The following is a 23,468-nucleotide window of genomic DNA, read 5'->3' on the forward strand; positions in this document are numbered from 1 at the left end:
TAATTAACATTTGCATTTGAGGCTTGGACCAGTGCTATTACTATTCCTGAGGCCTCAGCTGTCTCAGTTCAAGCAACCCAGAACCCATGGTAATTTAATCTTTCAGGAGAGGGCTCACCACTTTTGCCTGCTAGCCCTCTCCAAGGCAAGCCTCCAATGTACACTCTCCCTCCTAGTAACATAAGGGAAAACAAGGCCAAGTACAAGGAAATGTTAATGTCATTCCACTTCCCTAGAGATAATCCACAGGATTCCACCTTCACTGAGAAAGCTCTGGAGAGAAAAGTCAGTGTTCAACCTTCGACAGCATGCCACAATGGGAAGATTTGGAGTCCACAGGACCTGGGTTCAAATCCTAGTTTTGCCATTTTGTGACTGGACAAATCACCTAATTCCTCTGAGACACAAATTTTCTGATCTCTACAATGAGGAGGTTGGATGAGATGACCTCTGAGGTCACTTCTGGTTCTAAATCTATGACCTTATGACTTCTGAAGACAATACACTACAAAAGATAACTAGCTACCTTGGCTTCCCATCACATACCCCTAGATGCCACCATCAGGGATGGTCACCAGGGTGTTCATCTTCCTTGGAATCTTTATGAAATGGGTCTGTAGATCAGAGGAAGTATGTAGAATTAAACTTTTTTTTTAATTAGACTTTCTTTGGGTAGGTGATTTCCAGTTTTGAGGTTGTTGAAGGCCAGAGGCAACTCCCATTATCCAGGGCTCTCTCCAAGAGGTTTGGGAAGTCTAATAAGAGATCAGACCAGGTCCCTGGCAAGGTCACCACAAAGCAGAAGGTGGAAGGATGCAGCATAACATCACTGCAAACCCAGGTAAATGATGCTTGAAGAAGGTATTGACTCATCCCAGCAGGTTCTCCTTTTCCCTCCCATCAGCAACTGGTTTGCTTTCCTTTCTCAGTATAGAATAGTATCTCAGTAAGACATTTTCCCATGGCTAGACTGAACTTCAAGGGTTATCTAGTCCTGAATAGGAACATTCTCTACAATATCACTGGCAGGAGGTCATTTACTTTGCACTGTCAGAGAACTCTTCTTCTTCTTCTTCTTTTTTTGGTGAGGCAATTGGGGTTAAGTGACTTGCCCAGGGTCATACAGCTAGTAAGTGTTAAGTGTCTGAGGCTGGATTTGAACTCAGGTCCTCCTGACTCCAGGGCCGGTGCTCTATCCACTGCACCAACCTAGCTGCCCCTGAGAACTCTCCTTCTAAGGGAGCCACTTGTGGACAGTTCTAGATGTCAGGAATTATTTTCTCATGTGGAACATTTTTCTTAGAAGGAGCCCAGGGCTCAGGTATCTGTAATTGAAACCTCCCTTGGTGAAATGTCAACTTCCATTGACTCCCAGTGAGTTTGCAGTCCACTAAGACTCTGGGGGTCATCTTTGCATCTTGGGCTTAATATGGCTTCTGGGACTTTTGCCCATTTCTCTCAGTTTATCCCTCTCCTGACTACTCAGTATTCCAACCCTCATTCATTCTAGACATGAAGAGGGTAAAGTGTGCTCACCATCCCCTTTAATGCCCCTATCCCTCACTATTTTTTTTCTTTTTCTCTAGTCTGCCAACCTCATTCTGTTATACTGTCTCCCAACCAGTGAAATGGGATACTTTGGCGCATCACAGACGCTCACACATGGTGGACCCGGAGGTCCCATGTGTCCTCATTCCTCCTTGACAAGTTTTGAGCACAGAGGTTATGGAGGAGTTAATGGTTACAGCCAAGGTAGAAAGAGGAGGGAAGGTGTTGGGAGTGAGCAAGTACAGGTCCAGGCGCACACACTTGATGGTGTGGTTGTGGGTGGTCAGTGCTGCTGGAATGAAAGCAGGGCGGTAGGAGCGTGTAATAGGCAGCCGATGTCCCTAGTGCATCCTGGCATGCTTTGGCTGGGGAAGCCGGACCTATTGCTTACAGGTGTAGGCCAGCTCCTCCTGAACGCATTGCTGGCACTCGACATAGCAGCACCACTGCACGTGGCAGTGGCAGGAGAAGGCCACGAGCCGGCTCTGTGTGTTGTAGCCGCGGCCACAGCACAGGCTGTCACAGCTGGCCTCCCGGGAGCAGACCCGCCCTGCTGTGCCAGGAGAGTACTTGCTGGGCCTGCAGAAGCTGGGCGAGTCGTCAATGTACACCAGGTCGCCGGGCCGGGGGGGCCGTGCCCTTGGCTGGGCGGCTGGGTCTCGGCGGTGCCCAGAGCTCCAGGCGCCCCAGTGCTTCGTTGGTGGTGCTGGAGACCTTGACGGCGGAGTCGTAACGAAGCTTTAGCAACTGGCCCGTCTCCCGGAATGGGGAGAGCTGCTTCCAGCAGGTCCTCACAGCGCAGGAGCCTGAGACGCCATGACATTTGCATGTGGTCTTGAGTCCATTTCTCACAGCCTGAGTGGGGAGGGAGAGAGAAAAGTACCTGTTACCTTGGGCCAGGGCCTGAGTGGGGTTCCCTCTCCCACTGCCGGGGCCTCCCTAACCTCCCTCCATTGGCCTAACATATCTTTCTATAGCCCCCTAACATTCTCTGACAAGGTCACATTACTGGCTCTTTGGATCTGGGGCAATGAGAGACGACCAGGGAGGGAAATGAAGGAAAGACAGATAGAGGGAAGGGGAAGGAAAACAGAAAGGAGGAACCTTTCAAAGCTCTTCCTATAGGAGCCCTTTACTGACCTCAGTTGTTGTTGGTGGTCTCCTTTGTCAATTTCCCCATGTGTTCACATATTGTACCCCACAGGGGGATGTAAGCTCCTTGAGGGAAGAAACCTTTTTCGTTCACAGAGTTATAGATTTAGAGATGGAAGGGATTGTAGAGTCCGTCTGGTTTAGTCCCCTCATTTAACACGAGAATGGGGAAATGACCTGCTCAAGGTCACGTAGTATCAGAAATAGGATAGGAACCCAGTTCATAGGTTCATAGTTCTGGGGAAGGACTCTCCGAGGCCATCTGGCCTGAAATCCTTATTTTAGACATCAGGAAACAAAGGCCCAGGAGGTTAAATGACTTGCCTGAGGTCATACAGTGTCAGAGGTGAGATTTGAAACCAGGTACTCTGCCTCCAAATTTAGTGCTCCCTTCCTTCCTTCCTTCCTTCCTTCCTTCCTTCCTTCCTTCCTTCCTTCCTTCCTTCCTTCCTTCCTTCCTTCCTTCCTTCCTTCCTTCCTTTCTTTCTTTCTTTCTTTTCTTTCTTTCTTTCTTTCTTTCTTTCAGTTTTGAGTTCCAAATTCTATCCCTCTCTCATTCTCTCCCTGCTTCCCCTTCCCCCTCCCAAGGTTGCAAACAATCAGTATTGTTTGGTTATGCATGTGCAAGTGCTTTTTCTATCACACTATAGTGTCTTTCTCTTTTTTTTCTGTCCCCAGCACCTTAGTGTAGTGCTGTATATAGTAAGTGCTTAATAAATGCTTGTTGAATTGCTTTAATAAAGGCTATGTGGAAAAGAGGAGAATTTTCTAGAGTATTCTGTGCCAACCTATAATTTCCCCTGAAATAAACTGCCCCCATCCTTTCTTTTTCTGCCTTAAATCCTGCCCCCAGTCATAGGATTGTAGGGATTTCCAGCTAGATGGGACTTTAAAGATTGGCCTGTTCTTAGGCCTGGAGTCAAGGAGATTTGAGTTCAAATTCTGCCTCATATACTTTACAAGTTGTGTGACCTTGGTAAGTCACTTAACTTCTCTCAGACTCAGTTTCTTCATCTGTAAAATGGGGAGAATAGTTGTGGCTACCTGCCAGAGTGGTTGTAATAACATATGTAAAAGCACTTTGCAAATCTTAAAGTGCTTTTGTTATCATTGTTCTATTGTGTCTGGCTTTTCATGATTTGGGGCTTTCTTGGCAGAGATATTAGAGTGATTTGCCATTTCTTTCTCAGCTCATTTTACAGATGAGTAAACTGAGGCAAATAGGGTGAAGTGACTTGGCCAGGGTCATATAGCTAGTAATTGTCTGAGGCTAGATTTGAATTCAGGTCTTCCTGATTCTAGGCCTGACACTATCCACTGCATCACCTAGATACCCCTAAAATACTAAATAAGTGTTATTATTACCATCTCTTCACTTGACAAAGGAGAAAACTGAGGCCCAGAAAAGGAAAGTGACATATCCAAGGTCACTAAGTAGCAAAGGTAGAATTAAAAGCCTGCTCCTCTGACTACAAACCCAGGGTCTTTTCCATGATATAGCCTGAATTGAAAATTGTACATGGGAGTATGTGTGTGTGTGAGAGTGTGAGGGTATGCATTAACATATGCTATCGAGATAATACCAAAGCTGGCTTCCACCCTCTACTACTCAATTGCTCTGATATAGTGAAGCAATTTAGGTCATTACTGGCCTCCTAAGCCAGCTCTCAGTTTGTACCTGGGATAGCTTGGTGGGAGAGGGTCCTGACAATAGGTCTGGATGCCCAGCTGCTTGGTCCTGTGAAGGTGGAAGCTGCCCTGGGGGGGATGCCCACCTTGATGCCCATGTTGGTGTTGTGGGCATCCATCCGGGCGCGAAGGTCCTTGCTTCCCCTTCTTGGGCCCCAGGAAGTTGCTGAGGAATTTGGTGCTATATTTGAGGTTGTCCCCACACACACCCCACTGCCAGGCCTGGCGGTTCTCCAGGTCAGGGAGTCATCGCAGGTACAACGTTCCATTCGGCCTGCGCTGCAGGCCCGGGGCCAAGGCATGGTGAGTGCTGCTGAGGACACTGCATAGAGGAAGGCGGTCTCCTTGAAACCTGTACCAGAAAGGGAGGAAAGAGGCAGAGAAAGGGGAAAGGGTGAGGTCCAAACAGTATGTCCTTTGGCAAATGGAACACTGTTTGGGCCTCTTGGGGCCCTGAGTGACAGCGGAAAAGAAAGGTACAACATGGAATCATATAATTGCATGACCATCAGAGTCATCATGGATTGTAGTGCTCTGGCATAACTAACCAATGGATCAATCAATCAATAAGCATTTATTAAGCACCTACGATGTACTAGATTCTCTTACTAGGGGATACAAAAAGAGGCAAAATACAGTCCCCATCCTCAAAGACTTCATAATCTAATGGATGAGAAATAAGATGTATATATATATATATATATATATGTGTGTGTGTGTGTGTGTGTATGTATGTATGTATCTATAAACACCCCCATACCCCCACAAACAAAGTAAGCTATATACAGGATAAATGGGAAATAATTAGCAGAGGGAAGTCACTAGAATTAGGAGGGCTTGGGAAAGGCTTCCTGTAGAAGGGGGGAATTTAGCTGGGATTTATAGGAAGCCAGGGAAGTTGGCATTCCAGGCAATGGGGACAATCTCATTTTACAGTGACCCAGAGTGGAAGGGACTTGTCTGTGGTTGAACAGCAAGTTAGCGACAGTTGGGGCATATGAGACCTCAACCAGAACATGCTGAAAATTCTTCCCTATCACTCATCTCCCCTTCTCCTGAGACATAACATAAAACAAATGTGCAAATTTCATCTCTTAAGACCCTTCTCTTTCTTGGTTGCCCTCTGCTTATCAATGTCTTTCTTAAATTGTGGCCTCCAGAACTGAACACAATGACCTAGATATGGTCCTACTGGACAGAGTACCCCAAGCCATCCTAAGGGGAAAAAAATGAACCTTTAATGGAAAAGAAAATTCAAATTTTTCTGATTAAAAGAGGAGAGCTCAGTAAGAATGTTAAATGAAAACATAAGGGTCAATGGAAACCTACAATGTTTTTTTATTTTTTATTTTTCAATTTATTTATTTTATGGGGCAATGAGGGTTAAGTGACTTGCCCAGGGTCACACAGTTAGTAAGTGTCAAGTATCTGAGGTAGGATTTGAACTCAGGTCCTCCTGAATCCAGGGCTGGTGCTTTATCCACTGTACCACCTACCTGCCCCTGCAACGGTAAATTTATTTGAGTAATTGGAAGTAACTGGGGCTGTAATATGATGATGCAGTGCTTACACTGAGGAAGAAGAAACATGTCCCTTTAGAGCCCTGAGGTTTTCAAAGGGTATTGAAGGTGTTAAAAAAAAAAAAGAAAAAACAGGAATTAGAAGTGGATTGGTTCTCTTCTGAGGAATTTAAGAGCGGAATGATAAGGAGGGTAAAAGGAATACACTAGTGTAGAAAGGAGGAAATAGGAGGTGAGATTTGCTACTTCTCATAATTGGGGTGTATGAGAAAAAAAGAAGAGTATATATAGAGGGAGAAATGGAGGAAGTGGAATCAGCTTAATATTCTTATTTGAAACAAAGGAGAGTTGAACACAAGCACATATACACACACACTCAAAGAAACAAGCAAGGGTGATATGGAGAGAAGATGTTACAAGGGAAGCTAATATTGGGGGGAGAGAATAGTCAAGCACAAAACAAAATTTCTGATCCTAAAGTGATGATTAAAAGAAAGCCAAGGTGCAGCATAGAGCACCGGCCCTGGAGTCAAGAGGAACTGAGTTTAAATCCAGCCTCAGACACTTAACACTTAACCCAGGTGTGACCCTGGGCAAGTCACTTAACCCCAATTGCCTCACCAAAAAAAAAAAAAAAAAAAAAAAAAAAAAAAAAGCCAAGAATGGGAATCCAATCAACTTGGGAATGGCTGAACACATTTTGGCAAAGAATCTTGGATAGCATGAACCGATGCAAAGTGAAGTGAGAAGAACTAGGAAATCAATTTATACACGTACTATAACACAGTAATTTAAAATAACTTTGAAAGATTTAAGAACACTGATCAAAGAAATTACCAACCATATGTCCAGAGGATGTATGGTGAACTATCTTATGTATCTTCTTTTTGAGAGGTAATGGATTTAAGGTGCAGAAAGAAGCCAAGTTTTTGAAATGGTCACTGTGTGGATTTGTTTTATTTGACTATACTTGTTTGTCACCAGTGGGTTTTTTTTTCCTCTGTTTTTAATTGGGGTGAGGGGGTTAACAATAGTGATGTTTTAAAAAGGCCACAAAACCTTTTTTTTTTTAATGTAGGGAGGAATAGAAGAGAATTTAGAAGGAAGCACAGACAAACAGGGTAGTACTGAAATTAACACGTGGACTTTATAAGATCCTTTTAAAAAGTAAGTGGAAAAGATTCACAATTTCATTTACAATCATCTTTTTCTATTCTGCTGTATGTATGGAAATGCTCATTTTATTGGTGTTTAAGTTCATAATTTAAACAATTTTAATTAATAGATTTGGAAGAAAAAAAGGATAGGAATTGGATAGGGATCCCTCTGAAATTACTTTCCATTTACAAAATATATGTATATATCCCACCTTCTACAGGAAGCCTTTCCTAACTCCTCTTAATTCTAGTGCTTACCCTCTTTTAAAATGATTTTCTACTTATCCTGTATATAGTTTGCTTTGTATTTATTTGTTTGCATGTTGTCTCACCTATAAATTGTGAACTCCTAGAGGGCAGGGATTATCTTTTGCCTCCTTTTGTACAGTGCTTAGCACAGTGCCTGGCATAAGTAGGTGCTTATTAAATGTTTATTGTATGAATGTATTTGTATATATACACACACATGCGTTTTATATGTATATGGTTTATATATTCATGTATATTGCATGTGTATATGTATGAGTATAGATATATACACATTCACACACATTTGCAGTTAGTCTCCTTTGTCCTCTAAGCCCATCATTTTCATCCTCACCATTCCCCTTATGTGGTTACTCCACTTAAATGGATACTCTGGTATACTGGAAAAACTGTTAGACTGAGATTCACTAGATTTGAATCACAAGATGTCAGAGCTGGAAGGGTCTTGAGAGATAATCTGGCTCAATCCCTTAATATTACACAGGAGAAAACTGAAACTGGGAGAAGGGAAGTGATTTTACTAAAGTCATTCATACAGATAGATAGACATATAGATATACACACATATGCACACGTTCACATATATACACATAACACATACATATATAGCATTATACATGTGTGTATATTTATTTTTTCATATGTGTATATTTAACTGCAAATAACTATGCAATACAACGTTTGAATATTAAATCTAACATAATTCTATAATGCTTTAAGTCTAAGTCTTATTACCTCCCCACCTGACACACTCATTTTTCAGAGAAAGAAACAGAAATCCAGAGAGGGAAAATTACTTGCTCAAGGCTAAGCAGCTCCAAAATAATTGAATAATTATTAATATTATAATATACAATATGTTATTACATTGTAATATATAAGATAGTATTACATTACAACAATATAATTATAAGTATTACATTATTTATGTTGTTTTATACATGTATATGTTGTATTACATGGTTATTTACATGTCCCCTCCCCATTAGAATATGAGGTTCTTGGGGGCAGGACCCATGTTTTTTGCCTTCATTTGTATACTCAGCACTTAGCACTGTACCTGAGCACACAGTAAGTGCTGAAAAAATAAGTCTTGTTGATTGACTGAAAGAAGCACCTACCTCTTTTCAGGAAGTGCTGTTCTCCCCTCTAGACTGCAGTTCCAGCGCTCATGGCGGAATTGGGCCTGGCACTCAAGGACACCCAGGTGCACAGCATCATAGAGGGTCTCAGCTAGGCCCGGCTCCCGCCGGCATAGTTGCTTTTGCTTGCGGGAAAGCTTCAACAGGTCACACTGCTTCAGGTGGGCTCTGCTCTGCAGGGGAGCTGTGGACAGAACCCCGTCCAGGGAAAGGGGTCAGAGCTTCTCTTCCTGTCAGGCTAGGGGGAGCCAGGGGGGAAAAAAAGCCTGGTTAAGTCCTATGAGGAGAAGGGAATGAGTGGAGTGGTGCCAGTGCAGGGATACTGGCAATGACAGTCTTTTGGAAAGAGCTTTGGATTTTGATTCCCTGCCTTACTACTTTTTAGCTGCTCAGACTTGGGCAAGTCATTATACTTTGCTAAGCTTCTATTTCTCCCAAAAAGTGTGTGTGTGTGTGTGTGTGTGTGTATGGAGTATAATACTTAGACTTAAAGAATTATATAATGTGGAGTATCAGTATTGTGAGTAAAGAACTAGCCTTGGAATCAGGGAGACTTAGGCTAAAATTCCTTCTTTTGACACCTACTAGCTTAATGACCATCAACCTCTGGTGCCTGAGACAACCCTTTAAGACTATGAGTTACAGATGAGTTGCCAATATTCACTGGTGGAAGTTCCACACATTGAGGCAGGGTCTCAGTGACTGGAACCCCACCCATGGTTATTTCTAGTCCAGTTGTGTTAGTGTCTAGGGAGAAGAGAGAGCAAAGAATGGTGCTGGTGGGCTGGAGGAGGAAGATTTTTACACAGAGAAGTTTTACAGGGTGTGTGTGTGTGTGTGTGGTGTGTGTGTGTGTAGATATAGATAGATCAGCTTTACAGGTGACTAGGTGGACCCAGTGATCCCCTGTTACTTATATTGATGAAAACACAGGTCTGGTCACCTAAAATATTATAATGGAGGAGATGGAGTAGACTTCCCAAAGAGTAAGTCAAACCCAGTCAGTTTGTTACTTCTGAAAGTACTAGTCCTTTTCATCCCAGGCTCTTGATGCCTTCTTCAATATAGAACATTTGTCAACTTGCTTTCTATTAAAAGGTCATGTTTGTCTTGATCCTTTCCCTTTCAGGGTATCTCCCCCATTGCACAGAGATGGGATAACAGCCTCTATCCTGTATAAACAGGTTCACTATTAGCCCTGATCTACCATTGGAGGTTCCTCCCAAATCACTATGTCTCCAACTTTCGCTTTGATGTTCTTAAGGCTTGAGGGTTGAGAGAGGTGATAAACCCATGAGAAGCAGCTCTAACCACTTGCCACCTCTTCCAGGAAGTCTCTCTTCACTTCTCTTATGTTGGTAAAGCCCTTTCCCCTTAAACTACATTTTTTAAACAACGTGTCTGCATGTATCTTTACCTATTTATGTCTTATCCCTCTATTAGACTGTAAGCTCTTTGGAGGAAGGGAGATAGCCTTTTTTTGGCGGGGCAATGAAGGTTAAGTGACTTGCCCAGGATCACACAGCTAGTAAGTGTCAAGTGTCTGAGGCCAGATTTGAACTCAGGTCCTCCTGAATTCAGGGCCTGTGATTTTAACCACTGTGCCACCTAGCTGCTCCGGAGATTTCTTTTTAATTATACTTTGTATCTTGCCCCCCAAGCACTTAAGCAAGTCTTGCAGATAGTTAAGTATCTGAGGCAGAGTTTGAATTCAGATATTCCTGACTCCTAGTCCTATACCACCTAGCTGCCCACCAGCCACATTAGTAAGACAAATGCTCATAGAGATCTACTCCCCACCCCTATCTTTTATCCTTAAAAACCAGCAAAACTCAGAGGGGGCAGTTAGCTAACTTTAGCTGACTCCACCTGATTCTTTCATTCCAGGTAAGGGAAGAGAGACTGGAAACTTCAATTGTGGTCTCCTTCAGTGAGGCTATGCCTCCCCTCTGTGCCTGAGGGTGATTTCCCTCACCTTGGTCCAGAGAAGAGAGATGGGAGGATGCTGTCATGTCTTATCCAAGATTTGAATAAAGGAATACTCTCTAGCTGTGATAGGTATTTACAGGTGGGATGATGATGTTGGCATTTATAATGTGCTTTAAGGTTTGCAAAACTCTTTACAGGTTATCTCATTTGATCTTTATAACAACTCTGCAGTATTAGCATCCCCATGATATAGAGGAGGAGAATGAAGCTGAGAAAGGTTAAATGATTGGTCCCAAGGTCACACAGCTAGGAAGTGACTGAATCAGGATTCAAACTCAGGTCATTCATCCTGACTTCAGGTCTATCCACTGGGTAGCCACCTGTAAAGCTGATCTATCTATATCTACACACACACACACACACACACACACACACACACACACACACACACACACACACCTATAAAATTGCTCTTTGTAAAAATCTTCCTTCTCCACCAGCACCACACTTTGCTCTTTCTTCTCCTAGACGCTAACACGACTCAACTAGATACAACCATGGGTGGGTTCCAGTCCCTGAGACCCTGCCCCAAGAACCATTGCTACGTATTGTTCTCTGTAGTGATCTGTAGCTTCTTTCTCCAATCCATCCTGCCTGCCTTCCCCCCAACCCTCAGCTGGATTAGTCTTTTAAACCCCGCTTCCATCAATCCCTCCTCTGCTCAAAGGCCAGGCCTTCAAAGACTATGAGATAAAAGTCAAACTCCTTGGCATGGCATCTGAAGCTCTCCATAGCGTGGTTCCAACTTCCCTTAATAGGATTATCTCCCACTACTCCCTAGTAAAAACTGCCAGAGTTTACCTGGATAGGTCTTTACTTTCCCCTAAACGTAGCTTCCATATCCCCAGCTTTGCTCCTTTCCTCACACAATTCCCCCTCCCTGCTTTGTTCACAATATCTAAACCTCATACATCCCCATCTCCTCCATGAAGGTTTCTTCCACCCCACAGTGACCTCTCCCTCCTCTGAACTCCTGCAGCATCTACTGCCTGTACTGTGAGATTATAAACTCCTCAAAGACAAGGATTTTGTAGTTATTTTACAATGCCTTGTGTATATGATAGACGCTCAGTAGGGACATTTATTAAATTAAGGAATTAACAAAATAAACAATAATGAGATTAACAAGGTCTGTCCCTGAAGCCAAGTAACACTAACTAGGTGGTGCCCACTGGACTCTAAAGCAAGATATATTTCTCCTTCCTTGAGCTGTTTCTGGAAAGCAGTGAAAACTTACTCCTTAGCACCCTGAGTTTTTCCCCATAACCTTTAGCCACTTCTTTCACAGTGGCAAAGATCCAAAGCATGGATGATCAAGCTCCAAACTGGTCATGACTTTCTGCAACTAAAGGCTGACTTCTTGAATGACCACCTTCTTTGCTGGACCAAAGGCACAAAGCCCCACAGGCAGGGATACTAGGATTCATCCTCCCCCATCCCAGGTACCTTCAGAGAACTCCCATGGATGGAATCCACCAGGTGCAGCCAACTCAGTGGGGAAAGCTAATCTCGAAAAGCACCAAGCAGGGACAGATCCTATCAGACTGCATCCCAGCCAGTCATGGCCCTGGGCGGCAATCCCAACTGAGTGGAGGGAAGGTACTTGGCTAATCATTAAGCTGGGGCCAATGGGTAAATTTCCAGTCCACTGCTGTCCAAACCCAAAAACTCTTCTCTGAAACCTGGCAGGAAACCTTCAGAGTTTCAAGATCCTTGCTTGATCCTCCCTTGGTCCCCAGTAGAATCCATGGTTCACCTCAACTGACTTGTGCCCACTTCAACTGGACAATTTAGAGATTAATTTACAACATTAAAAGTCTGGCTACAAATGGACTGTGGGCTAGGTAGGGCTGCAGATCCCCCTTTTTGTGGAGAGAATTTAAAATTCAAGTAAGGGGGGGGCAGCTAGGTGGCGCAGTGGATAAAGCACTGGCCCTCAGGAGTACCTGAGTTCAAATCCAGCCTCTGACACTTGACACTTACTAGCTCTGTGACCCTGGGCAAGTCACTTAACCCTCATTGCCTCGCCAAAAAAAAAAAAAAAATTCAAGTAAGGGTAGGATGAGATATCCTCTAAGGTCCCTTGCATTTTTAAGAGTTTTTGTGCCTGGGTCTTACTCACAATGGGCCATGGCTCACAAGCTTCCAAGGCAAGGAACTGATGGGCCCAGGAGGCTGTGTAGTCCAGGAGCACAGTTCAAGAGGAAATTCAATGAAAAGGACACGAGTTCAACCATGACTCCCTTCTATATAAAGCTCTCCCTGCCCTGAGCCCTGAAGATCACACCTAGAAGGGAAGATAAGTTATTAACATGTCTTCTTTTCTCTTTGGACCCAGTTTCTCTCTTTGTAAAAGGAAAGGACCCTTCCCTTCTTGTCATACTTAGAAGATCAGAAGAAAGCTACTAACAGAAAAAAAACAATAACCTGTTGTGTCCTGACTTAAGACCTACCAACAGAATTGTGAAAAGAAGTACAGATGATGAATGGTATAATTGAAGAATTATGCCTTATAAATACTACCTTCCATTCCCACATCAGTGGTTAGCTTAACAACCTTTGTGTCTCTATTGCATTGTTGGTGGAGTTGTGGAACTGATCTTGGAGAATAATTTGAAACTATGCCCAAAAGGGCTAAAAAACCTCTTCATACCTTTTGGCCCAGCAAGACCACTACAACATCTGTATCCCAAAGAGATAAAAGGAAAAGGATAAACATATATATATGTGTGTGTGTGTGTATGTGCGTGTATACATATGTGATCATATATTATACAACTATATATATTTTTTATCTATACACGCAAATATTTATAGTAATTCTTTTTGTGGTGGCAAAGATTGTAAATTATGGGGGCTGGGAAATGGATGGAAAAGTTGTGGTATATGAATGAGATGGAATACTATTGTATTATGAGAAATGATGAATGGGATGGTTTCAGAAACACCTGGGAAGACTTACATGTACTGCTGCTAAGTGAGGTGAGCAGAAGCAAAAAACTATACACAATAACAACAATACTGTAAGATGATCAACTGTGAATGATTTAGCTATTCTCATAAATACAATGATCTAAGATGATTTCGAAAGACTTGTGATGAAAAATGCTATCCACTGATAAGAGTCTGAATGCAGATAGAAGCTGGATTTTTTCATTTGCTTTATTTTTCTTGTGCTTTCTTTGCAACATGGCTAACACAGAAATATGTTTTGCATGATTTCACATGTATACTTGATATCATATTTCTTGCTTTCACAATGGGTGGGGGGGAAGGGTAGGAGGGAATGAGAGAATTTGGAACTTTAAATTGTTTTATAAAGGAATGTTAAAATGAATTATTTTAAAAGAAGAAAAAACAACCTTTGTGTCTTATTCAAACTTTGAATTTTTTCATGTCTAGACAAACTAGTATTCTATAAATAGTATGTATGTTTTAGGTGCTTCTTGATCAAAACTGTTGGTGAATTATTATAACTTCAGAGGATACTCAATGAAATATGCTTCACTCCTCTTGGTAGATAGGTGGTAAACTACAGATGTGGAATTGAACATGTATTGTGTAGGTAAACTATGTGCACAGTGGATAAAACAACTGGACCTGAAGTCCTGGAGAACCAAGTTCAAATCTAGCCATCAGGACACTTACTAGCTGTGTAACCTTGGGCAAATCACTAACCTTTATCTCCCTCCATTTCTTCATCTGTAAAAATGGGAATAATAGCATCTAAAGGGTTATTGTGAGTATCAAATGAGATAACATTTGTAAAACACATAGCACAATTCTTGGCCTATGGTAGAGGCTTAATAAAGGCTTGTTTCTTTCCTTGGCAGAGAAGTGGTGGATTATGGGTGAGGAATTGGGCATACACGGTCAGCCATGACCATGTATTGATTCATTTTGCTTAATTATACTAATTTGTTATGAGAGAGGTATGTCAATCATATTATGGGTATGGGAGATTTTTAGGGAAATGATAGGGATGTTAAATAAAGAGCACCAATCAAATGTCTTTTTTTTAAGACAAAAATATAAAATAAAGCCTAAGTCAAAGTGTGATTCGGTTTCCCTAAGCCTTAAGCTGTCAGCCAGAAAATCTACTTTTCAGCGTTTGAACAGAAAGAAGCTCTTAAACAAATACCTGTCACTTACTAAATTAAGTGAACCCTGTGACCTGACTGTAGGAGTCCAATAAAAAAGTGAGTTAATTTTATTAAGCAATAATGATGTCTAGTAGCCCTTAATGATCAGCAAAGGCAACCAACCGGACAGAGGCCTCTGGAGATAACCTGGCCCCTGGTACTGCCAGCTGCCCAAGAGGCCTTTGCCCTAGGCAGGGAGATTAAGGCAAAAGCTGTTATAGAGAATCAACTTGCTTAACACCATTAGCCATTACTAAGTATTAGTGTAAAGGTCCGGACCCTGGCATTCTACATTTGTTAACCACTTCCATCTGGATTGACCTTGTGCTCAATTCTTGGATGAAGTAAGAAAGTGAACAGAGAAGACAACCTTCCCGACAACCTCCCTCCAACCCCCGAAAGGCAAACTCAACCCTGATTGTCTCTCCAGCCTCCCGTCTGAGCCCTATTCCTAAACCAGGTCACATTTCTGCTTCCCTTCCCCCTCCTCTCCCATAAAAGTCTTATACTAGTGTTGATAATAAGAACAAACTGACTGAGCTTCAATATGGATCATAGATTTGGAGCTAAAAGGGACCTCAGAAGCCATATAGGTGCAATCTCCTCATTTTACAGATGACAAAGTTGAGGCCAGGGGCAGCTTGTGTGACTTGTCCAAAGTCACACAGGTGTATGTTGTTCAGTCATTTTCAGTCGTGTCTGACTCTTTGTAACCTCATTTGAGGTTCTCTTAGCAAGACACTGGAGTGATTTGCCATTTCCTTCTCCAACTCATTTTACAGATGAGGAAACTGAGGCAAATAGGGTGAAGTGACTTGGCTAGTAATGTCTGAGGTCAGATTTGAACTCAGGAAGATGAGTCTTCCTGACTTCAGGGCCAACATTCTATCCACTGCACTACTTAGCTGCTCTTAAGTCCACACAAGGAAATAATTTTTCAAATATGAGAAATGTAAGACTTATACATTCAAATATATTTATAAACTAACTTTTAATGATCAACTATAATTTCATGTCCTATAATCCATGAATAAAAGTCACTATCTGCTTGAACCTTAGTTTCCTCATCTGTAAAAGAAGGTGTTTATACTTATACTGCATACCTCACAGGGTTGTTTCTGAGGAAGGTACTTATAAGATGCTATATAGTTTAATAAACTAATTATTATTATTATTATTATTATTTGTTTTTGCTGGGGCAATGAGGGTTAAGACGACTTGCCCAGGGTCAAACAGCTAATAAGTGGTCAAGTGTCTTGAGGTGGATTTGAACTCAGGTCCTCCTGAATCCAGGGCCGGTGCTTTATCCTCTGCCACCTATCCACTATTATTAGTAAGGTAGAAGCTATCAGGGGGGCAGTTAGGTGGCACAGTGGATAAAGTATCAGCCCTGGATTCAGGAGGACCTGAGTTCAAATCTGACCTCAGACACTTGACATTTACTAGCTGTGTGACCCTGGGCAAGTCACTTAACCCTCATTGCCCCACAAAAAAAACAAAACCAACAACCCAAACACAACACAACAACAACTACAACAAAAACCAAGGTAGAAGCTGTCAGGTAAACAATTGCTTTCAGAAGTTCATGAACTTGTGATTGTTCTCCTTGGTTTATGACAAAGCCTTATATGATCTTCAAGATCTAAGTTATTGGGGTGACAAATCTCAGTTCCGTATGTCACTCTCAGTTCTGCTTAGTGATTTATTTCCCCCACTTAAGAAATCAACCACCCTAACTCAGTTGGCTATCTGGTCTCCCCAATCAAGGCAGGGACCCTCTTCCCAGCCTCTCCTGCCCCTCTTCATATTCCCCAGGGACTTAGGGTTGTCACCTATCCTAGAAGTGACCCTGCTTCTCAGGTTTCCCTTTTGTCTGTCCCATCAGTTTTGATCTAGGCAGCTCCCTCCTCAATCTCTCTCCCCCCAAATAGAGAAAAAACGCCTCCCTCCCAAGTCTCTGCTTCTCCTATTCTTCACCTTGTACCACCTTTATCTTGTTCTTTCTAGTTACTCTCTCTTTCTCTCTCTGTGTCTGTCCTCTCTGTCTCTCTCTGTCTCTATGTGTCTTTCTCCTTCCCTCCCTCCCTCCCCAACATCTCCTTAAACACTGTCTCTTTCTCCAGAGACCTCCCAAAGCATCTGCTCTCTAGCATCTTTCTGCTGCAATCTGGAGAGGGACAGGAACAAGGCTTGGAAAGGCTACAGAGAGGGAAGTAGAAATATTCTGAGCTATTGCCTCAAGTGGACAACAATAGCTGGTCCTTAATTCTTTGGGGCTCAGGTTAGCCGGTTGTCTCTTTTATTTTTTTTCCTTAGTGCCTTCATCCCATCCTGGTAGACCTTCTAAAACAGTCGCCTAGGTTACAGATAAGCTAACCTGTTTAAGCTGATGAGTTTTGAATATTGCGAAGTTGTATGGAAGGTCTAACTAGTACTCTTCTCCTTCCTCGTCACCCTTCCTTCACAGAATCCACACCAACCTCCTCATAATTCTTCTCCAGGGCGGCCATAACTCTTGTGCCTCAGAGAACTCTTCTTCCTCCATGCCCTCCCCCACATACCCATGGACAAAGGCATGCCTGGCATACATCAGATCAAACTTGTGGTCCAGGAGCACCCAGGCCTCAGCAATATCAACATACACACAGCCCGATGCACCTTGGCCAGCTCATTGGTTGTCTTCTTAAAGCACCCTAAATTCTAGAGGGGTAGGGTGGTCTGTTGTTGTTGTTGTCTGTTCTCAAAGAGGACCATGACATCAGGGTGATGTCCATGACTTGCAATGAGCTGGATTTAAGTGAGGGGAGTGGCTAGTGTAGGTCACCAACCTCGCTCTCTTTTTCAGTGCCATCTGAGTCCAGTGGCAAAGTATATATCAGAACCACTTGAAAGTGGCTCCAGACATTTATGGGCAATCAGGGTTAAGTGACTCGCCCAGGGTCACACAGCTAGTAAGTGTCTGAGGTGAGGTTTGAAAACTCAGGTCTTCCTAACTTCAGGACAGTCCTCTATCCACTTGCTTCACCTAGCTGTTCCAGAGGATAGGGTAGTTGAGAAAGCAGAGATGGTGAAAAAAAAATCCTAAACTCACCTGACTCTTGAAGAATTTTAGGAGATGGGCTTTGCAACTGATTAAAGGTTCAGGACAAAATGTTTAGGAAACCTGAATGATGCAATGATTTAAATTAGTGAATTTGTATAGAAAATGGGATAATTCCAAGAAAACCACTCACTGGAACCTGATACAATGAGAGGGGGTCTAACCAGGATGGGGCTGGGGAGATGATGAGAAATAGAAGAGTTACAAGGAAGCTCTAGGATTGGGGATGGTCCCACTATACTGATATCTCCTCATTAAACCTTAGGCTCTCTCTACCTGTCCACCCCTGCCCCTCCCCCCCCCCTCCCCCAGCTAAAAGTCTTCAGATTTGCCTAAAGCACTTGTCTACACCTATTCTCAATCTCCTCTCATCTTGTCCTACTTGTATCCCTTGCATTTACCACAGTGTCTTGTACACAGTAGTCTTTTTTTTTCTTTTCTTTTTCTTTTTAATTTGGTGAGGCAGTTGGGGTTAAGTGACTTGCCCAGGGTCACACAGCCGGTAAATGTCAAGCGTCTGAGAGTGATTTGAACTCAGGTCCTTCTGACTCTAGGGCCAGTGCTCTCCCACTACCACCACCACCCAACTGCCCCTAACAGTAGGCATTTATTATTATGAACAACAATAACATTCAAGTTCTTTACGTAGTATCTCATTGGATCCTCAGGTGCTTTATTTTTTTCTTACAGATGAGGAAAGTGAGGGGGAGAGGAGAGAGAGAGAGAAGAGAGAGGAGAGAGAGAGAGAGAGAGAGAGAGAGAGAGAGAGAGAGACTTGCTTTGGCTTACACAGCTAGCAAGTGTCTGAGATAGGATTTAAACTCATTTGAATTTATTCTAGGATTTGAATCTAGTCTTCCTCTCTCCGAGTCTGCCAAGCTACCTACCTTAGTAACTGTTGAGTTGAATGCTAGGATCCCAACAGAGGACCCTGGAGAGTTTACCATCTTTTAGCTAACTCCAGAATATCTTCTAGGCTCCTGACCCAGGTTGGCCAGGACTCTCCTCTAGACAAGCAGCTGTTCTTAAATTTCTTGGTCTCAGGACCCCCTTTTTGTTCTTCATTCTTCATTAATTTGGCTGTTCATGACCCTTTTGGGGTTTTCTTGACAAGGATACTAGAGTGATTTGCCATTTTCTTCTCCAGCTCATTTGACAGATGAGGAAAACTGAAGCAACAGAATTAAGTGACTTGACCAGGGTCACACAGTTAGTAAGCACCTGACACCCAAATTTGAACTCAGGTCCTCAACTCCAGGGCTGTAGTACTCTATCCACTGTGCCACTAGCTGCCCCAACTCTTGGTATTTTTATATTAGAAATGGGAATGTCTTTAGTATTATTGTGAAAATAGTTTTGACCTTACAGACCCCTCCAAAATGATCTTCAGGTCCCCTGGGGATCCCTGGCCTACCTTTTGAGAAATGTTATCCTAGATTCCTCAGTGTTTCCTGCTAAGGTTCTTCCTGGGAGGTAGTCAGTTGGTTGGAAGAGGACCAAGGCAATGGTTCTCACGGGGGGCAAGTCATGTCAGGAGGGCCTAGAAGCTGTTGCCTGGCATTAGATCCCATGCCAGCCATGGGCTGATACCCAGAAACTAGTAAAGCCTCGTTGTTGTGTCCGGAGTTTAATGCCTGGGCCCAGTGGGCAAAAAAACACCCATTAGATGCTCCAGATAACAGCTTCCTCTACTGGAGCTAATTTGCATAGAAAGCATGCACAGTGTGCTTTCATCTCCAAAATCTAGGTCTGCCCCCTAACCCCCCTAGTCTGGGGAGCGGCTCCAAAGTGGCTGCCCCCACCCCCCACCACAGGAAAGAACCAATGACTTAATCTCACCACATTCCCCCTTTCAGATAGGGGGCTCCTCCTGCCCAAACCCCCAAGACATTATAGCTGCCTGGGGAGGGGGGAGACTCACTTCTTCTATCCTTCTAAGACTTAGCTTCTAAGTGAACTCCCGGGTTTCACTTGACTAGTCAGTCCTCCTTTCCCCTAGGCTAACTGAAAACCCAGCAAGTGGCTGGATGTGCTGGACTTTGAGTCAGGAAAGACTAGAATTTAAATCCTCCTACAGAACTATGTGACCTTAGGCAAGCCAACTAAACTCTCAGGGCCTCAGTTTCCTCATCTGTAAAATGGGGTAAGTACATCTACCTCCCAGGGTTGTTGTAAGAATTGAATGAGAGAATATATGTCCCTTTGCAGGCCTTGAAGTGCCATAGAAACATCAGATATTGTTTTTTTAAGTGATGAACATTTTTATTTATAGTTTTGAGTTCCAATTTTTATCCCTTCTTCCCTCCCTTCCCGCCCAGTTATGTGTTATACACATACTATTATGTAAAACATTACTCTATTAGTCATTTTGTACAAGAAAACTTGAATAAAAGAAAAAATGAAGTGGAAAAATAGCATGATTCAGTCTGTGTTCTATCAATATAAGTTCTTTCTTTGGAGGTGGATAGTATGTTTCATCAATAGTCCTTTGGGATTGTTTTGGATCACTGTATTATTGAGAATAGTCAAGTCATTCACAGTTTGTCATCAAACAATATTGCTGTCTCTGTGCACAATGTTCTCTTGGTTCTGCTCACTTCACTATACATCAGTTCATCAGATATTGTTGTAAAACCCTTTTCCTCCATGAAGCCTTTACTGACTTTACAAACCACTGTAACTCCAATCTCCCTCCCTCTTCAAATACATCTCCTAGATTCCTATTTCCAGCTAAACAAAGCTAAAATGACATCTATATGAGGCCTTTCCTGATCCCCCAAATTGCCAGTGCCCTCCCCCACCTTCCCCAAATGACCTTGAATTTAGCTTGTATATACATATAGATATATCTGTATGTATGTTCATATCTTTCTATCTCTCTATATCTATCTGTATATATAACTATATCTGTATGGATATACTACATCTATATGATATAAGTATATCTATATAGATATAACCATATCTACATAGATATAACCATATCTATATGGATATAACCATATCTATATGGATAAAACCATATCTATATAGATATAACTATATATAGTTGCCTACATATCTCTATAGGAGGATAGGGTATAGCTATATCTCTAGATCTAAAGAGATCTATAGATAAATCTATTGATATAGATCTCTATCTACAGATCGAAACTGATATATAGATAGCTATATCTATAGAGAGATGATGTAGATATATAGATACAGATAAGTTATAGAGATAGAGATAGGCATAGATCCTGGGTGCAAATGAGGTTATTGACTGATGATTTAAAGATGCAAGGCTTTGGGGCAGCTAGGTAGCGCAGTGGATAGAGCACCAAGCCCTGGAGTCAGGAGTACCTGAGTTCAAATCTGGCCTCAGACACTTAACACTTATTAGCTGTGTGACCTTGGGCAAGTCACATAACCCCAATTGCCTCACTTTAAAAAAAAAAAAAAAAGATGCAAGGCTTGCTGTCATCAGAAAGTAGGAGAGTAAATAGGGGTTGATAAACCTCAGGGGCATGGACCACAGCAACCAAAGTAAAGAGGAGACACAGAATTTGAGAGTTGTTAGGGAAATCAGAGGTCATCTAGTCCAACCAGTACATGAACGGAATCCCCAACAGTAGCTCAAGGATATTCAGGGACTCCTGATCCTAATCTCATACTCCCAGATGAAGTCGGGTTCCCAGAACTGGCTCTAAAGGTGTTGTGAGGAGTTGGGGGTTGCTTCTCTCCAATAGCATCAGCTCAAGCCACCACTAGTTGGCTTTTCCCCCCAAGATGATCATTCTGGTCATCCAACCTAGGTAGCTTTAGGAAAGCACATTTACTAAGGTGGTACTAACAGTAATAACAGTACAAAACAACCTCTCTGAAGTCTGTGATGCACTCTATCCCTACAAGCGCATACAGTCTTTCAGGGGAAAGTGGGCTCAAGCATGGTGGCCACATACGGTAAAGGGGAAATCACAGCCTCCTGTTTGCTGGAAATCCTTTCTCTCCCATTTTTGTATTGCTCAAGAAGTATCCCATATGCCTGTGTACACACCTGTCCCTCGGAGGGGACCCCCCTAATCTGGACAAGGACCCTGGCTGGCCTAGCAATGCCACAAAGGCACTCCTTCTTTCCTCTCTGGGCTCTGCTTCTGACTCTCTGGACGTGTTTCTCCACCATCCTCCTGTAGGGCTCTGCCCTTCTCCACCCAATTTCTCAGTTTTCCTTTTGTTTATAGTCTTTCCCTGTTAGAATGTAAGCTCCTTGGGGGCAGCTAGGTGGGCACAGTGGATAGAGTACGGCCCCTGGAGTCAGAGTACCTGAGTTCAAATCTGGCCTCAGACACTTAACACTTACTAGCTGTGTGACCCTGGGCAAGTCACTTACTCCCAATTGCTTCACTAAAAAAAAAAAAAAGAAAGAAAAGAAAAAAGGGAATACTGTCCTTTCTTTTTTGCTTGTGTCTATATTCCTTCTGCTCAGCATAACACTTGTCAGATGATACTTGCTTAAAAAAAACACAACACCCAACATTTAAATACTTTTTGATTTGATTTATTGACTAGGTCACCATGGGAAGTCCAAAATCTTCCAGATCTCTAGGTTCTCCCTCTAGCCAAAGGGGAGGGGAGGAGAAGAAAGAGGTGGCCAAGGCCATTCTGAGTGAGCTCTATTTTCTGGAATTCAATCCCCTTTCAACTTAATGGACAATGCCATGGAGTGTGGCCCCAAGTTTCCTTCATCTTTGTGCAGCATCATTCCAGTTTGAAGGCCTTTTATAACTTTGTAAAAGGTCTACTAGCTATTGAGACAAGTTGAGGTATCACAGGTCAAAAGATTGAAGGCAAAATGAAAAGAAAACAGCAGAGGATTAGATGGAGAGGATCATGGAAACAATGAACATGAACTTGGACCAGACTTTGAGAGTTAGTAGAGGAAAGGAATAGGTGGGCATGCTATGGTCCACAGGGTCATGAAGAGTTGGACCCTAACTGAATAACAACAACAAGGCATCAAGACTAAAGTAGGGTGGATTGGTTACAACCCCAACTCTTACAACGACAATAATTCTTAAGTAATTGTCCAACCTCTGACTGAATACCTCCAAGGAAGGGGAACCACTCTCTCTGGAGTCAGGCCATTTCCACTTTTGTTTGGTCTCAAGACATTAAACAATATCGAGAATCCCAAGAGCTTTCTATTTATGTGATCTATATCTATTGATTACTTACCATAGTAGAAATGAAAATGAATACATTTAAAAAATATTAACTTATTAATTTTGGGGGTTTTAGGGCTATTTTTGCAGGGCAATGAGGGTTAAGTGACTTGCCCACTGGTCACACAGCTAGTAAGTGTTAAGTGTCTAAGGCCAGATTTGAACTCAGGTCCTCCTGAATCCAAGGCAGTGCTTTATCCACTGTGGCACCTAGCTGCCCCCCATAAATAACATTTTTTTTTTAATTTTTTTTTTTTTTAGGCAATGGGGGTTAAGTGACTTGCACAGGGTCACACAGCTAGTATAGTGTCAAGTGTCTGAGGCCGGATTTGAACTCAGGTACTCCTGAATCAGGACCGGTGCTTTAACCACTGCGCCATCTAGCTGCCCCCCCATAAATAACATTTTAAGAAAAATTATATTTTCCAAAATCAAAATATTAAGTGAGAAAAGTGATGCTGCTTTACATATTTTTGTAAATTTCTTTAATATCTGACATAATAGAAGACAGTAGAATTCGCATATCTGCTTTTGCATTAAAACTATTGTGCTTCGGGGCAG

General features: G+C 42.5%; 1 protein-coding gene across 1 annotated transcript in view; it reads right to left on the reverse strand.

The window, feature by feature from the left end:
* Positions 1-1,753: 1,753 nt before the first annotated feature.
* The window catches only part of WNT9B (Wnt family member 9B), a 39,601-nt gene continuing 17,886 nt past the window's right edge, over positions 1,754-23,468 (reverse strand). The window contains 8 exon segments of the mRNA XM_043963812.1: positions 1,754-2,177; positions 2,179-2,403; positions 4,476-4,532; positions 4,534-4,634; positions 4,637-4,741; positions 8,455-8,464; positions 8,466-8,666; positions 8,668-8,713. Coding sequence (XP_043819747.1) covers positions 1,929-2,177; positions 2,179-2,403; positions 4,476-4,532; positions 4,534-4,634; positions 4,637-4,741; positions 8,455-8,464; positions 8,466-8,666; positions 8,668-8,713 — 994 coding nt within the window. The 3' untranslated portion in view covers positions 1,754-1,928.

Source organism: Dromiciops gliroides, chromosome 4 (assembly GCF_019393635.1).
Source record: "Dromiciops gliroides isolate mDroGli1 chromosome 4, mDroGli1.pri, whole genome shotgun sequence".
Lineage (NCBI taxonomy): Eukaryota > Metazoa > Chordata > Mammalia > Microbiotheria > Microbiotheriidae > Dromiciops > Dromiciops gliroides.